This window comes from Apteryx mantelli, chromosome 3 (assembly GCF_036417845.1).
Source record: "Apteryx mantelli isolate bAptMan1 chromosome 3, bAptMan1.hap1, whole genome shotgun sequence".
Lineage (NCBI taxonomy): Eukaryota > Metazoa > Chordata > Aves > Apterygiformes > Apterygidae > Apteryx > Apteryx mantelli.
Genome location: NC_089980.1, coordinates 53,172,622 through 53,190,087, shown reverse-complemented (window position 1 = coordinate 53,190,087; position 17,466 = coordinate 53,172,622). Strand labels below are relative to the sequence as shown.

General features: G+C 37.0%; 1 protein-coding gene and 1 long non-coding RNA gene across 2 annotated transcripts in view; one reads left to right on the top strand and one right to left on the bottom strand.

The window, feature by feature from the left end:
- MTR (5-methyltetrahydrofolate-homocysteine methyltransferase) overlaps positions 1–17,466 on the top strand; it is a 50,276-nt gene that overhangs the window by 28,086 nt on the left and 4,724 nt on the right. The window contains exons 20-29 of the mRNA XM_067293365.1: positions 210–362; positions 956–1,063; positions 5,286–5,386; positions 6,777–6,844; positions 7,784–7,904; positions 10,808–10,889; positions 11,683–11,781; positions 12,960–13,035; positions 14,252–14,407; positions 15,096–15,292. Coding sequence (XP_067149466.1) covers positions 210–362; positions 956–1,063; positions 5,286–5,386; positions 6,777–6,844; positions 7,784–7,904; positions 10,808–10,889; positions 11,683–11,781; positions 12,960–13,035; positions 14,252–14,407; positions 15,096–15,292 — 1,161 coding nt within the window. The remainder of the gene's footprint in view (positions 1–209; positions 363–955; positions 1,064–5,285; positions 5,387–6,776; positions 6,845–7,783; positions 7,905–10,807; positions 10,890–11,682; positions 11,782–12,959; positions 13,036–14,251; positions 14,408–15,095; positions 15,293–17,466) is intronic.
- LOC106485502 (uncharacterized) overlaps positions 946–17,466 on the bottom strand; it is a 54,736-nt gene continuing 38,215 nt past the window's right edge. The window contains exon 5 of the long non-coding RNA XR_001292731.2: positions 946–1,005. This is a non-coding gene — a long non-coding RNA (uncharacterized lncRNA). The remainder of the gene's footprint in view (positions 1,006–17,466) is intronic.

Genomic DNA, 17,466 nt, shown 5'->3' with positions numbered 1-17,466 from the left:
ATTGTTTAGAATAATTTTATATGCCTTGGACATACAGTGTTTGTTTCCTAAGAAAACCTGTTTTAAATATACATTTGAAATATTCTTAAAGACTAGTAGTATGTAAAGTATCTCTTTATACTTCTGTTTTGATTTTTGGGGGAGAGAAGACAACTCTAAATATAGGCTGTATTTTTAGAAAGTTGAAAGCTTTTCAATTTTTTTCCCAGGGCATTGAGAAGTATGTCATTGCAGATACAGAAGAGGCAAGATTAAATCATGAAAAATATCCTAGACCTCTAAATATAATTGAAGGGCCTTTGATGAATGGCATGAAAATTGTTGGTGATCTTTTTGGTGCTGGAAAGATGTTTCTGCCTCAGGTAAAGAGAAAATTATTTCTTATGTTTTCATATTTCCCAAAAACTAGCATTGTAAAATGTAGCCAAAATATTCTATGCTGGCTCTCTTTTCAGATATAGCACTTGATTTCAGAAAATTGAGGTGCTGCTAGTAAGTTGCCTTAATTTTCTTTATTTTTGAACTTGACTATACACTTTTCCACAATTGTTTTCCTTTTCTCCTGAGTGTTTTTGCTTGATTTGGAAGGTAGTTTTAAATCAAGTGATGTTTGTTTGGATCTTCTTTTCTCTCTTGCTCTTTTTCATGGATTTTACTTAAAGGTACAGACTTGGAAAGTGCTAAACGTCATTGCCTGTTCGTAGCTTCTCATTCTGTCGTGAGTGGTCCCAGAGGTTGCACTGTGAAAACAAGTGTTGTGTGTGGACAATTAGTCCAATAGGACCAGCAGCCTCGTACCACAGAATGCTTTGCAAAGCTGGAATCTCAGTTTGCAAATGATGAGAAGTTTTGTTGCTTGTTTGAATGGGTATAGAAGAAAGCTATGAGAAGTTTGAGGGTATTCCTCCATCTGATTTTTTTTTTTTTTTCTCCCTCTCTCCATTTATCCATTCAGGTGATAAAGTCTGCTCGAGTTATGAAGAAAGCAGTTGGCCACCTTGTTCCCTATATGGAAAAAGAGAGAAAGGAAAGGAGAATTGAACAAGGCAGCATAGAGGAAGAGGCAAGATACAGTCACTTGTGCTGTAACTCTTTCATAGCATGTCTTGACAGAAAATGAAATTGTTTTCCTAATGACATTTATGCCTGCTTTTTATGCCTGAGAGTTGAACAAGGCATACAGAAACGGATAATCTTGGCTTAATTTGAAGTGGAATGCATAAAGTGCAGAGTTTGTGGAATTTGCTTGGTATGTGTCTAACCTGTTCTTAAAAACCTCCTGAAGGGTGCCATAAGCTTTTGTAGGCATTTAATTCTAGTATTAGTTATTTCTGGTATTTTTGATCTAAGTCTTCCTTACGGGAAATTTTGCCAGTATCTGCTACTTCCTCTACCTTTGATAAACTCCATAACTCCCTCTTAGATGTTCAAAGCAGGTTACAATATTTTTCTTTAATCATCTTTCTCCCTAGCGCCCCCCCCCTCCTGCCCCAAACTGTTCTCTCAGCTAAAAACCCCAAATTCTTCTAACATTTCTGTATAGATCATGACTTCCAGGCCTCATGTTATGATAGCATAGTAGGCTGATTATATTTGCAGTCACAACCAAGTTGTGGGGTGCTATCAAGTATTTAAGAAAACAGGATCTGAATTTAGTCTTTTCATGTATGATTTTTTTTTGTTTTCTCAAGACTGCTTTGATTATAGTACAGTAGATACTAGTGCATGGTACTAATATGGAAGCAAAAATAACCAAATGGCACAAATAAAAGATGGAAAATGACTGGCTAGGTGGTAGCTTCCTAGAGAAAGGTCTGAGGGTTGTAGTTGTTACAAATGGCATGTCAGTCAACAATGTCATACTATTGCAAAAAAACCCACACCCTCTCCCCCCCCCAAAAAACCCCAACAACTACCAAACTAGAATTTGTAAGTGTGAAGTGCAGTGATTTTTATGCTCCACTCAGCACTGATAGAAACACAGCATCCCATTTTGAAGGTGGTGCTCAAGGAAAATATATGAACTAATTAGAGTTTCAAAAGAGAGCCATGATTAGAAGCACAGAGAATGTAATCTTCAGTGAAAGTTTGGAGGAATTGAGTGACATATGTTTTCTTTCAGACTTTTGTTGCCTAAAATCTTCATCTTTATGAGAGATATCTGTAGGGAAGAAAAAAATAAAATCTTCACATCTTGTCAAGAGTAAATGGGGCTTAAATTTCAGTGGGAAGATACTTAGGTTAGGTGGTGGGGGGAAGGAAATGCTGTAATGATATCAAAGCACTGCAGTATACTACCTGAGAAAGTTATGAGCTATCATAAGTAAGTGACTCACGATTTAAGTGGCTTCAGAAGGACATCCAGTTCTGTGTCTGATTCTGTAATCCTTCTTAACATGTGGTGAGGCTTCAGCTGGATACCAGTGGCAGACAGAGTTGAGCAATTACCTTTGTTTCACGTAAGGCTAGTGCTAATATCTGGCATTCTGCAGCAGTGTGCCATGTGGTCTTGTATTGACTTTGCAGTCCACTTTCGTCCTCTAACAAATCTTGCAGTTATGTTGTTTTTTTAGTTATTCCCCATCTTACATTTTCTTCTTGATGCCTTTTTTTTTTTTTTTCCCATGCAATACTCGGCAGTTCTGTTACGGAATTCTATCTTACTGATTTTAGGGATGCTTATTTAATTTGTCAAGTTAATCTTGAATCCTAGTCCTGTCCTTCAGCATCCATTCTCCCCTCCTTTGTTGTCATCTTTCCATTTTATAGATCATCTTAAATCACTGATGAAAATATTAAATGATTTTCAGGTTCTTGTGGGCTTCTCCTTTATAGCGTTTCTTGTTTGACAGCTAACAGTTGGTGGTTCTTCTTTGAGAATGTTTTTATCAACTACCTGTGCATATACTTGAAGTAATTTCTTCCAAATTTGATTGATGGAATATATGATGTGATGACCCTGATAATCAAACCTGTGTAATCTTAATGAAAGAAGGAGAATGCCTAGTCTCTTTTCCCATTCTCTCTTGGATGTAAAGACAATGTCTTCTCTCCATTGTCTCAAGTGTATCTGTTCTTTCTGTCATGAGTCACCTTTCTGTGTATTATCTCCCTCCTGCTTATTCTTTCCTTTTCCACTGCTGTTCTTTTTTATTTTAATTCAGATGCACTACCGGTTTAGACTCTTAGAAGTGCCTGAGTTTGGCATCTTCTGCTTTATTCTGATGCTGTGTGAAGTCAGCAAAAATTACTTCCTCCATTGTTTTCAGTGGGCACTAAATTGGGACCTACTGTGAACCCTCTGGCACTTAAGTCTTTTCCTAAAAAGAAGTTAAATGGGGTTTGAGAGACTCTGAAAAATATAATAAGCACTCTGCAGAGGTTGTGAGGTATTCTGTGTTGCTGAGGAAAGCAGGAAGGAAAAAAGTAAGGCCTCTGTCCTGCTTCTTCCATCTTCTGCTGAGTGAGGATTGTAGTGCCTTCCTCCTCTGTGTATATTTTTTCTCTGCATAGAGAGTTGGAGAGAAAGAGGACAGCTGCCTCTGTCTCTGATGTTAGATGTTGACTTGGAGGCAAGTGATTGTGGTAGCTTATCCATCTAACGTTACTCAGCCTATTGAAACCTCCCAGACAGTTTTAGTTGCAGACTGCCAGGCAATGCAAGTTGCTGATCGTTATGTTTGAGGATAAGTGGCTGTGGCTGTGGATCTCTACCAAGATTTAAAAAAGAAGCCATCTGGATCTGTGCCCAGAACTTGAGGACCTCCTTGCTTGAGACAACTGAAATCAGTGTGCTGTAAACACAATTTATGTAAAATAGTGTGTGCTCTAGCCCATACTGCTTGCTGCCAAGCACAGATTTTCCTTCTTATTTGCAGATCAGTCAATTTTCTTCCTTGGATATCAATCACTAGTTAAATCAACAATAGTTATTGGATATGATGCGTGTGTATAGTGTTTTTTGTTCTTCCCCCAATCCTTGATTAAATTTTTTTTTTTTTTAGTTTTCTCTTATAGTACAGCAGTATATTTTCACCTGCAAAATTTTTCATTGATGTCCAGAGGTGCTGTCCTAAATAAAAATAAAATCTTGTGTTCTCAGTTAACTGGTCTTCTGAAAAGACGAGCACTGGGGAAGTGCTAGATTAACCATTTAAACAGCAGCATTGGTGGGGATGTAGGGATTTTTATTCAACAAAGGTGTTAGTATCATGGGAAATGTCACTCTCCCTCTTGGTAATATATAAAGAAGGTGATATAGATTCATGAAGGAGAGAGCTGCTTGATAAAGTCCAGAATGATAACATGCTTTATAGAAAGATCTAATCTACCAGTTCTGTCATCTGCAAAAGAGATAAGTTAGTGGACAGAAAAATGTTTTGTGTTTTCCCATAGAATGCACTCAGGTTTCCCCTTTGTATAAATGCTGTGTGATTCAAGTAGTCTGTTATTCCCCTTTGATCCTGAACAAATTCAAACATGGCACTGTGATAGCCTGGAGCTGCTCCAAATGACAGCACTGATTATACTATTAATAAAGTATCATGAAGGCCCATGTCCTGGTGGAGAGCTGCTGCAGGGAAGTTTCACTGTTGTCCTGCTGGTTAAGGCCCCTTTTGCAGGGTTGGAGGGTGCCATCTAACTTAGGAACAGTCTGTGACAGTAGGGCTTCCCTTCTTCAAGGAGATTCTTTTTCCAGCCTGTTTCGTAGTCTGAAGTCACCTGATAGGTACACGGGAATGTTTTCCTTGCTAATGATGTTGCATAAAAAAATAGACCCTTTTGCTTTTCCTAATTCCTCTCATTCTTTTCAGCACTGCATTGGGAGATTGCCCTGGATGCTCAAATGGGTGTGTGATTATGAATGTTCATACTCTCTTGTTCTAAATATGTAATCCATTTAAACTATTTATCGGGGGGGGGTTATGTTTGAAGCAGAGGTACTTTACAAGTTCGAGCATTGCACTGCACAAAATGCCATCCAGATCTGAAACTTTTTATCTGTAACTTTTGTTAAACCCAGATATTTGAATAACATGCACTCAATCTGCAAGAACATTTCTTTTTATTATTAATCATTTGTATGTTTAAGTGCAGGGTTTTATGACCAAGATCTTTTATAATAATTTTTAATACTGGTTACATCACATACACTATGTTTTACAATTACGTGTATTATCATAGGAGTCTCAGTTGTGGATCAGGATTCCACTGTTGAAGAATTTGTGCAAACGTTTTGAGGCTTCTGAGCAATTTAATTCCGATGTTACTTGTTCACCTTTCAGGATCCTTACCATGGTACAATAGTACTAGCCACGGTCAAAGGAGATGTACATGATATTGGCAAGAACATTGTGGGAGTCGTTCTGGGCTGTAACAACTTCAGGTAAAGAGATGAACGGTTATGTTCCTGGTTACTGTCATAATGTGTAAGGTTAGCTAATGTGTAAGGCTACCTGAGTAGTAGGTGAGCCTAGCTGCAGCTGCGATGATGACAGCAGATTAGAGGTGGACATTTTGTGGTTACTGTCCTCCTCTGTTCCCCTAGCTGTGACTGGGAACACTGATCATACCAGCTATTGCTAATGGGGAGGCAAGAGGGAATATCTCCTTTTTTAGTAGCCTTTTGTTCTAGTAAATCAGTGTCTGAGATGAATAAAGTTTAACATTAACTGAAACATGGATGAGATGATCAATTTTTGTATTTAAGAAAACAGGACAATTGCAGCAGGCAAGACTGCCTGCGCGTAGTGTTGTGTTTTGGAAAAAAGGAAGTCTTACTTGTAAGATTCTAATGAACCTTTTGGTATGTTTTTCAAGGTGTTTGCTAACTAAGGTTTTAAAAACTTATTGGAGGTGTGTTTTTTTTTTTTTAAATAAAGGACAAGATTCTAATCCTGAGTCTCCAAAAGACTTTAAGAAAAGTCAGCTCTTTCCAGGCCTGTATGCATGCTGCTGAATCTGCTTTGGAGTTGCATCTTGTCTCATCAGCCATACTTTTTTTTTTCCCCTTTGTGTTGTTTTTGACTGTGTGGCTGTAACTTATTCTACAGAAGAGCCAAAGTCATCTCTTCATTAAAGCAAAAGTGTTGAAGCCAGCAACAGTGCTGTGTACATGCTATATATTCCATTTCAGTGTTGCTTTAACTTCTGTTGATTATTTCAGGCTTCTTTGAGCTTTATTTAGAATGAGCCACTTACTTATAAAACACCATGGCTTCAGTTCACTGTGAGCATGAGTAGGAGTGAGGCTGAGTGAAGCCAGCAGGCTGGGGTGGCTCACTGGAAATAACAAACAAACAGAAATGCTGGCAGTGGCTAGGGATAATAGCAATAGAATGCTAGCAAGGAAAGTGCGATGTCTCATTTCACAAAATGTGGGCTTTAATAATAAAGGGATACTTAATATAAATCAGCTTATATTCCTGACATAAGGTACGATGTCCACATCATATCCAAACCTTTTAGTATTGCCCAACTGACTTCAGAAATAACATGAAAAAGTAATTAAAAAAATTATTTTAAATAATTTAAATTTTTTTCTTTGGTACTATATCATCTAAAATTCTAGTGTGCTGAAAATTATTGCAGACCCAGAGGTTGTTTCCTACATTAAAATTACTAGCAGAAGTTTTAAAATGAAGATTTTGTTTTGTTTTGTTTTTCTTAGCTTCAATATTAGGTCAGTCATTTACCGTAAGAGCAATGTTTGCCCTTTAACAGAAATATTTGACTACTTTTTAAAAAATACTGTGTCATCTCACTTCTTTTCACAGAGTTATTGATTTAGGAGTCATGACTCCATGTGATAAGATATTGAGAGCTGCTGTTGAAAACAAAGCAGGTATGGAGAGATTTCATTAGTACTCCTGAATTGCTTGATTTTTAAACCCCACTTGCATTTTTTTGCTACTCGTTGCATTCCTATGCTGCCTATGATTTGGTCAGACTACCTTCGAATAAATCAGAACTTGTACATTAACAACAGTAATTATTTAGTATTTGGCACTTCTGTGAAACTTATCCAAGGAACTGAAAACATTTATTACAAGGACAAGTCCAAGAGAGATGTTTTAGTTATTTGTTTTACAGATGAATAAATGGAGGCTTGGAAAGGTTAAGTAACTTTGTACTGAGTCTTAAATCCGTAAAATAACTTGATATTCAGCCTTCCAAACCAGTGAGTGTGAAAACCAGGATGAATTGTTCTAAAAAATAATGAAGTTTCTTTCTGACCCAAGTTACAGTTGCTTTAAAATTGTGTATTGCATCTTGGAAGAGGTGAATTGTGTGGAATATAAGTGGTGAAGTTTGAAAGTGTTTGCTGACCGTTTCTAAGAGCAGAGCCTATAATTATTTTGTCTCATTTCATGTCTCGATGAAACTCCTAATCTTACATACCTTGGCTAGAAATTAGGTTTTTTTGTTTTTTTTTTTTAATCTCTTACCCCCTCAGTTACTGCAGTTTCAACAAAGCGACAAACCTCAGTGAGGTATGAAGCTTGATAATCAGAAGTACTGTGTATTTCTGTCTGAAACTAGAGCAGTAGGTGCTCAGCAGCTGTGAAGACTGGGGATTTGGAACCACCTTCATTCTTGGAAATCTTTGACTTTGTAATTAGGTCAAACCTAGCTTCCAGGTTAGCGATTACCATGCTTTTATCTCACTATGTTGTGTCTGATGCATGAAGCTAGAAATGAAACATTTTCTGTAATAATTTTTACATTTTTCTAGAGTGGATTTGCTAAATCTTTTTTGTGTGTGTTTGTAAATTTGCAATAGATATAATTGGCCTGTCTGGTCTCATCACCCCTTCTTTGGATGAAATGATTTTTGTCGCCAAGGAAATGGAGAGATTAGCAATAAAGATTCCATTGCTGATTGGAGGAGCAACTACTTCTAAGTAAGATGTCTGGGTTGGGAAGATGGGAAAACATGTATGCAAATATTGGTAACTGGGAAGAAAGGAACTTTATAGTCATTTCTTTCCCCCTTTCCCTCATTTTCCCCCAACACAGTTATTGTTATGCATTTACTCAAAACTGATAAAGTTATTTCTTATATTAGAGGTGCTGGATTATAGTGGTAGAATGCAATTGGGACACAACTAATAATGGACACCTTAAACATTTCCTTTGTGCAAGTGCTGTATGTGCTGACCTTAATCTTTCTGTCTAGAAGTGCACAGACATATGCATATGAATAGAGCCCTGTTCTTCTAAGGGGTCGAACAGTCTGGTTTCGATTTACCAGTGAATAGGCATGATTTTTAGCCTAGAAATGATACTGCTGACAGTGGGCAGTTAACTATCTTTAGGAAAGTTAGCGTAACTTTCTGGGTTGTTGTTCAGCACTTTGCAATGCTGAGCCCCCCAGTCCTGCTCAAGCAGGCTTACAGGGGATGTGTTCTAGCTGCATACCTTGAAGTAGTTATATTTTTGCGCTTGATAGACTGAGCTTTTCTGTTGAGATCTAATTCTCTCAGATCCATTCAAATGAAATAATATAGCTGCTATGATGTACTGAAGAACAGTGTTGACAGCTGGCTGACACCTAGTATTAGCCTTACCACAAATGTGTTTTGGGCATGTGTAAAGGCCTTGGGTCACGCTTTGCTAACTGGTTTATGTCCAATATGTTTGAGTAGGTGACAGCTCAGGAGATTGAAGAGGTCATTTCTTGTGTAACTAAAAGCTGTTAGTGGTGTTCATTTCTTTACCAGAGCAGTGCATGTTCTGATCAGAACCAGTAGGTCCATGAATTCTGTAGTTTCAGCCTTAGCAAATGACTTTAAGACTAATGTAAAAGTTAGCATTTGAAGTTAACATAACTTTACAGATAGTAAATAGTAGGATTATTGTCTGTCTTTATTAGTTCTGTAGTTATAAAGCAAGGTTAACTGTGTCCTTTTTCTCCTTTTTCATGGGAGCCCCTTTTCCTATAGCTTTGACACTTTGAGAACAAACATGGAATTTTTCTCTGCAAAAAAGCTTTATTCTAAGTGGACGGCTTAGGAGGGCCCCTTCGTCATATCTTTTTAGTGTTTGTGCATTGGACATTGTGTCCTAATAGCCAATGTCACACAGTTTTGTAGACTTCTTGGAGATGAATGTAACCAACAGCAAGGCAGCATAAGTTTTATTGCTGAATATGGAGATTATTGAATAATATATGTATAATTTTATTTACGTAAATAATAATTTCTTCTTCACGTGAACTGTATATAAATATATACACATGCACCTGCCCAGATAAATACAATTTCTGTGAAACAGATGTAAAGGAAAAGTATTCTTTATGGCATACTGGATAGATAATAAACATTTAATTTTGCTTCTTTTCATAGTCTTAAGTTTAACCACACATGTGCATTCTGAAAGCTTGTATATGTTAGATGGTTCTTCATTAGCAACCTCTACACTTATTCTCCATAATGAGTAGATCTCATTCTTTGCAATGAGTGGACCATAAATACTTGGAAAGGGGGGGAAATGAGGTTAGTTTGAGAGAAAGAGTCTGGGTGCTGCCTACAGAATGTATGTAATTGAGTTTCTTCTTAACTTACTATGATGTTTGCACTATTATTATACTGCTTGGGTAAATTCAGATGCTGACAAATAATGGTGACAGTCTTGTTGTGGCAGTGTTTATAAAAAATAGTTTTCATTAAATGATACAGAGCCACTGTAGGACTATGCCCTATTTGCTCTGTTTTTCTGCTCCTATCAAAATGAAAGATACAATATCTTGTTTGTAGTGAATGGATCTGCTAAGATCAAAAGTGCCTTGTCAAGAAGCAGATTAAGAAGATCCTAAGCTATGTTGCACTGTGATCAGTAGCCTCTGTGTCCAAATGCTTTAAATATTTGACAGAACTTGAAGAAAAAGGAGATCTTATCTTCGCTGTGGAAGATCACATCCTGTGTTCTGATTTAAATCAGTCAGAAAATGGGGTTTGACCTTAGGACTCAAGAAAGCAAACTGAACTTTTGTCTGCAAGATCATCGGTCCTGCACTTACTTGCACATAGTTTGGCAGGACTGTGAGCAACTGCGGTAGTCAGCTGCATTTTGTATGTTAGCTTAGGCCTTGGTTAGGACTCCAAACTTTGATCAACAAAGCAATATAATAGGGAAGTGATTCTTCATTATATGCTGAAGTATTTTGATGAGTAAGGTTGGAATATGAGTAAATATTTAATACTTGGATGAACTGGGAGTTTTTCATTATTGCATATGACATGACTGGCCTAGGAGGAACAAGTTTTTCTGTTTATTGACCACTAACAGAATCCCTTCTTCAGGTGAGTAGAGAGCTTATGCTTCTGGCTCTGAGATAGAGCACTGTAGAAACTGAAGTAATAGTCATTAGAATATGTTAATGCAAGTCTGTAAACCTAGAAACTTATATATGGGAGGGAAAAATCTAAGAAGCACCAAAAAGGTAAATTTCTGTAGTTGTTGGTAGGCTTAGCTTGGAATGTTCTTCCTGAAATTTCCTGAGATTTGAACTAAGGAGTTGCTGACTTTCAGTCAATGATAAGACAGTGAGGGAGGGTGAGTAAGTTGGAGTATTGCTTATAAAGCATTCTGATACTCTTCGAAGGAAAGTGTTTATGTACCTGTTTATTATAATCTGTGTTTAATCATCCAAATGTAGCAGATGGATGAATTCCTTTCTTCTTTTGAAGTTCTGGTCTATCCATTAAGTCAGGATTTATCTGACTGTAGAGAGAAAGATTCTGGGGTTTTGTCTGTTTTTTGTTTCAGTTGTGAAAATACTCACTCTTTTTCTTTTTCATTTAAGAACACACACAGCTGTTAAAATTGCCCCACGATATAGCGCACCTGTAATTCATGTCCTGGATGCATCCAAGAGTGTTGTGGTTGTAAGTTCTACATTATAGTTTCTCATCCATGCAAAAATATATGCCCTGTTTTTCTGTTATGCCCCTCATCCTTTCCTCTAAGGCTTAACATTACAGCAGAAAACTGAAGAGGCACTACAGAGACCACGGTTTCCAAACTACTGTTGCTTGAGTTATTTTTTGCTGTTGCTTGGTTATTTCATCAGACTTATTTTAATTATTGTCATTGAGTACCTTTATTTAAATGCCTGTTTCTCCAGTGACAGTGACATGATTCAGTTTGAGGCCTTTATCGTAGTTTTCAGACATTTCTTAGTGAGAAGTGATGTGATTTGGTGACATTTCCTGCTATTTGTTCTCTAATCTTTTTGTTCCTGAAGTTAGTGATATGTCAATAAAAAAATGTTAGTGCTGTGAAGTGGCTGACTGGAGTTTTCTGTGATAGATGCTCTCTCTCTTAGATGAATGGGTAATGTTAGTTGGCAAATACCTACTGGAAAGAACTAAGCCAAGCTGTGGAGGTGTTTCTAAGACTATTCAAGCTCTAAAGTCCTGGGGTATCTTCCTCTCAGATTTTTCCAGAGCCAGATTGGTCTCTCTTAATACTACCTGTGTAGTAGGGCAGTACTTCCAGTAATATTCTTAAACATGCTTTAAGTCTAGTTTGTAGATTAGTGGTGAGGCTGAGTTTAGCATTGTCAAGTTTAATTAGGTAAGGTTCATGAAAACTGATGGCTTAATCTGAAGTTCATGCTCCGTCCTTACTATTCCATGTTACAGTATCTATCTAGTGCTTTCTCTTTGCTTTTTTCAGTGCTCCCAGCTCCTAGATGAAAGTTTAAAGGATGACTTCTTTGAAGAAATATTAGAGGAATATGAAGAAATTAGGCAAGAGCACTATGAGTCTCTCAAGGTACAAATATGATTGATTTAGCTTCTTTTCTTGTCCAGAGTGGTTGCTACATCATTATTAACTCTCAATTTCAGTTTCTTATTAATGACTTTCAGGTCTGTTTGTGCGGATTTAAAATATACAGTAGAATTGATGGAAAACTTACAGAAGTGAATATGAAGTCAAATTTTCTAGCCTATAAGGGAAAATTCTGCCTGACCATCATAATATTCTTGGGAAAATCAGTGGTATTCAGGACTTGTTCATGGGGCTGGCAGTCATGCCAACCTGCAGGAGACCTGTGCTCTCCTAGAACAGTAGCTGGAAGCAGAGAGATACAGGGGTAACTAAAATGGCAGTGGTTGCCTATACTGGTAGCTGAGCCATACTCCATTGGATATTTTACAACACCATGTTCTCATGATGTGTTCATGTTGCCTAGGCTAGGGACCTAAGCAATCTTGAAATAATTGAGGTTGCAATTTCAGGAGAATTAAGAGGACGCAATGAAATGTGGAGATAGACTGTGCAGACTAACAACAGGAGCCAAATAACAAATTACTCTTTTAGGCCTTCTCTGTAAAGAAACCCAGAAGCCAGCTGAAAGTCATCTAGCTCTTACATGGTCTCTTGATAAAGAAAGATAAAGCAGGAGGCCTCTTGCTGTGAACGTTTTGCCCTTCTGAGCTTAAGACTGTCTTTGGGCAAGGAACCCGTTCACCAGGCTGAGATCAGTGAGGGCAGCATTCTCCTCTGTAAGGAGAGGTCAGCAGTGAATTCATGGACCCCACTGAAGTTGCTGTAAATTTTCCATGGGTTTCAGCAGAGCCAGTGATTTGCCTAGAGGCATGCTGATGTCACTGATGGTGTTACCACTGCAGTCGTAAGCTTTCTGCAAGTATTAGGACAGCATCTTGCTGTACCTCTGTGTTCATGTAATTTGCAGTAGTAAAGGAACTTACGGTATAGTTCAGAACTAGAAATCTTGTAGGCAAGTTCCATTAAAAGCATGCAGGAAAAGATAATGGTATGGTATAGCTAGTTTGTTGTGATTTCATTTTACCCATGCAAACTGGGAGTTGAGGGAACTGAGGTGTTTCCCAAAGACTGCTTTGAGTAAAACTGTACAACCTCCTCAGTGGTTACAGTTTATCTGAAAGATAAGAGGCTTTGTAAAAGTATCCTTTATGTTCATACAGGAAAGAAGATATTTGTCTCTAGAGCAAGCTAGGAGAAAAGGTTTCCATAACAACTGGCTCTCAGGCCATAAACCAGGTCAGTTTGTATGTTTTTGTTGTGTTGTTTTGTTTTTTAATTGAATTACGCTTCATTAAACTTTAGGATATACGGTAGTAGCGTTTTGTCAGGAAATGTATGACAACTTGAAAAAAATGTTGTCTATTTGACCAGGGTTTTTTTTGTTGCATAAGTTGGATGTTGCTGTCCTGTTTTTACTCCATGTTTTCATAAATATATTCAAAAAATTCAGTAAATCTTTAACAAAAAATTGGGGGGGGGAACCCCAAACAGCAGGTTACCCGTAACGCTGTATGATCAAAGATAAGTTTAACGCCTGCTTTCTGAAAGAATGTTGGGCTAGATCATTATATTGTGAACCTTGTTAGTTCACATTTAGAAAACACAAGTTGTGACACAACATTTTTATCAAATTCTACCTTAAAATTGAAGGGAGGAAGAGTTAAAGGCTTTTTCTACCCCTCCCCCTACTAGTTTCTGTACCAGTTTGTTTCGATTTGAATTTTTTTAAATGCTAGAAATCAGAAGTATAAACAGCATTTCACAAGAAGTCTTATCTTGCAGTGGCATTAACACGTCTCTGCTTTCTGCGATTTCATTTAGAAGACTCAAAAGAATGCTAATTTTCAATAGCTCATCTTAGTAAAGTTCTTGTTATAAAGTAGCAGACAACATAGATGAAACACATGCAAAGATTGTGGCTACATCATAACATGGATCCATCTCTCTTTCTCACTTGTGCATATGCATCCTACGAAGTGTGTGGCAATGGCAAAAACTCTTAGAAAATTCATATTAGTTGTCAGAAATATCCTAGAATACCCTAGCATATAGTATGTCTGTATATAGAAAGCAAGCTTTATAATTATGAATGTCATGTGCACATAAAATATGTTAGATATGGATAAGTTGTGTTATTTTTTCTGGTCTTCTGTTAAATATTTTGGCCAATGAAATAAGTTCAGAAATCTAACAGCTAATTTATCTATATGAATCAGTAAAAGGCCTTAATTTTCATATTTTGATTATTTTTATGCTTAGCAGTCAATATATCACATCATAATTGTAGAGTATGGTATCACATGGGAAGAATATGGCAGTAAGAATTTTAAGGCAGTACTTTGAAAGAGGTCGTTTGTAGTGGTTGAGGTTGGTGAGCATTGGTTAGGCTGCACATATAAGAATAATATGCAATTATTTCCTTCATGTCAGATTGTACTTCTGATTCCTACAGTTAAACCAAGATTCATTGGCACAAAAGTCTTTGAAGATTATGACCTGAAGAGATTGGTAGAGTACATTGACTGGAAGCCTTTCTTTGATGTCTGGCAACTTAGGGGAAAGTATCCCAACCGAGGTTTCCCAAAAATCTTTAATGATAAAACTGTAGGTAAGTATTGAAATTGTATTTACCTCATGTAAGTAATCCTATTAGACATGACAGGCTGCATTAAAATTCTGAATGTTTTGAAATACATAGGAATAGTTAAAAAATACGTGGAAACTTAAATTTCACTGAGATCTTCTGTATGAAGCAACACTGACTGAAGGAAGTGTTGGGATGCGAGACTGAAAAATAATGGAAAAATGTTTAATTATCTTATTTGGAGTTCACCTGGATGCCAAAACACAGGGATCTATTTTAATGACAGAAAATGGCAACAGAGCACCTAATAGGTCTGTGTCCCTGTTGTGGGCGAGGATGACAAGAAGGCTCTGTCTCCTTTTGAAACTACTCAGTAGGCCTTGGAATACATGATGAAACTGAAAGCATGACACTGAAGTTAATGTTCTGATCTGCTGCGCTATGATAACATAGGTGCACACACATTTTCCCTATCACTCATCTTGTTCTGCATCTTCTGCCTCTACTAGAATGGTGCTGCTGAAACATTTATTTCAAGATATATGTTGTTAGAGCTGTATAGACATAGTCACAGTGATGTCTTCTCTGTTTGCTGTAGCTGATAGATTGTCGCAGTGATCTGAGAATTATGTGGAAAATGAATCAATCTTGAGCTCGTTTAAATAGTTGTGAAAACAGGCCTTTTCTAAAGTTTTTTTTTTTTTTTTGATAGGTGAAGAAGCAAAGAGAGTTTATAATGATGCTCAAAATCTGCTGAAAACATTGATTAATCAAAAGAAATTACAAGCCAGGGGTGTGGTTGGATTCTGGCCAGCTCAAAGTGTTCAAGATGATATTCATTTATATGCCGTAGAAGATGCAGTAGGATCTATGGAACCAATAGCAAAATTTTATGGCTTGAGGCAACAGGTATAATGAAAGAATATTTGTTAATTAAAGTAAAAATTTTTGTGGTGAATTACAAGAACGGAACAAAATGGTCCTATTAAAATCTGTGCAGAAAATGCTTGCTGTTATCTGACTTCATTCATTATCTGTTGCCATTTCTTTCTCTTTTAGTAATAACAAGATCTTGTTAGTGATGACCCAAGCCTAATATTTGTACAGAAAGCTTAACAGCTTAACAGCTTTCTGTACAACAGAGTTGACATCCTCAAATATGACCTGTGTTTTCTGTCTCTGTTTTAATATTTGAGCTGTCCTAAAGCACTCTGCTCTATAAATTCATCACATAGACCCTGTGTGCTAAATTAGAACCTAATGAACCTAAATTCTCTAATAATATCATTGGATTCTGCCTTACATGAGAAATTCTGCTGGAATGTGTTAAAGCTTAAAAAATACTTATAATATATGGAAAATAAAGCTCAATGAAGATAAGAGTTCCTGGTAGTCTTAATTTTTATGTAAAATTCCCCATATCCAGTGGCAGTTTAGAATTATTTTGTTGGCTGGTAATTGTGATCGAGAGAATCACTATTGTAAGTATTAATGCTTCAATCATACTTACACAGATTGGCATGTATCTTGATAGGTTGAGCAACATTTACAAGATGTTATGCCTCTCCTTCTCCCCCAAATTCTGATTTGGCTTCTTTATAGTTTATGTATTCAGAGTCATCAAATGTAGTGGAAACAAATTTAAGATACCTCAGTTTTTGGAGTGCAGTGTTCTGTGAGGACAACCCTATGTCAGTATTGCAGAACTGTAGTAAAAAATTAATGGCTTTAGGATTATCTGTTCCAGTTCCTTGCATGGATACAGCTCTAATGTCCCTTGACAATCCATGGCAGATGTTTATTTAAACTGTTCTCACAAACATCCAGGGAGGGCTGTCTTAAAACTCCTCCTGGTAGCTTGTTCCAGGGCTTTACAACCTAGTTAAAAGTTTTGATATCCCATCTAAATCATTTTTACTACAGTTTCTTTTCTTGGCATTTTCCCAGTGCTCTCCCATGGAGAATATCTGATTTGTCTTTCTTTTTATAGTGGTTTTTACGTGTTGGAATACTGTTACTTTCCTTTTTCCATATTCTTTTCATGTCATATATTACCCATTCTTCAGGTTTTCTCAAAGGTTAAGGTCATGAAACTCTTGATGCTTTTGGGGGTACCATTATGGACTCCGTGTATTTTATCTGCATCTCTTTCAGTCCTGTGCATACAGTAATTCAGCTGAGGCTTCACCAGAGCAAAGTAGAAGAGAATAATTGCCTCTTTCTACTTACATAAAACATTTCTTTCAGTACACAGGATTTTCTCTGTGACATTGCCACTAGTAAGGAGTTGATGTAAATCTAAAATTTGTAGATGCATTTAATATTTTTTAACTGTGATCATTAAAAGGGAACCTCAAAATTAGTATTGAGATCATCTGTGTGGAACAAGCTTTTATATTTCTTCACTTTTATGATACTTTCTACAGCCTATTTGGTTATAGAACAAGGCAAACAGTTGATCATTTTCCTCTATTTTCCTCTTTTTTTTAAATTGCTGTTGGGAACTGGATAAAAAGTGTTGTTAATGCCAGAATGCCGTTGCAGAATAAGAAAACTTGGTGGAGAATCTTGTGAGTCAAGTGATACCCATGAAATAGCTTTTATCTTCTTGTAAGTTGGGCAGATTTCAAAAGCTGTGCCACTCTTTAAATAGCAGTCCTGTTACTATAGTGAATATGCCGATTTGATGCTCAACTGTCAAATTTTGTTTTAAATGCTATTGCCAGCATTCAGTCAACTCTTTCTCTTTTCCCCTTTTTCTATTTTGGGAGAGGCCCCAGTGAGCAGGATATTCCCTTTTTGCATAAACCCTCTTGAACCTTGCTTGGGTTTCACCTTTTCGGTGGTGGTAGGTACATTTTGTTTGTTAGCGTGTGGTTAGTGCAAATGTAGAGTTTGGGGCATCATTTTGTCTGGATTACTGAGCATGCGGTTTGTAGCTTATGAAATTATGAGTGTTTATAAACTCTCAGAGGCATTCTAAAGCGCTAAAGAGTTGTTGAAGAATTCTGCGGTTTGAGTAATTGGGATGCAAGCTATCAGCCCTCAGTTTTGGTAACAAATGTGCAATCAGTGAGTGCTGG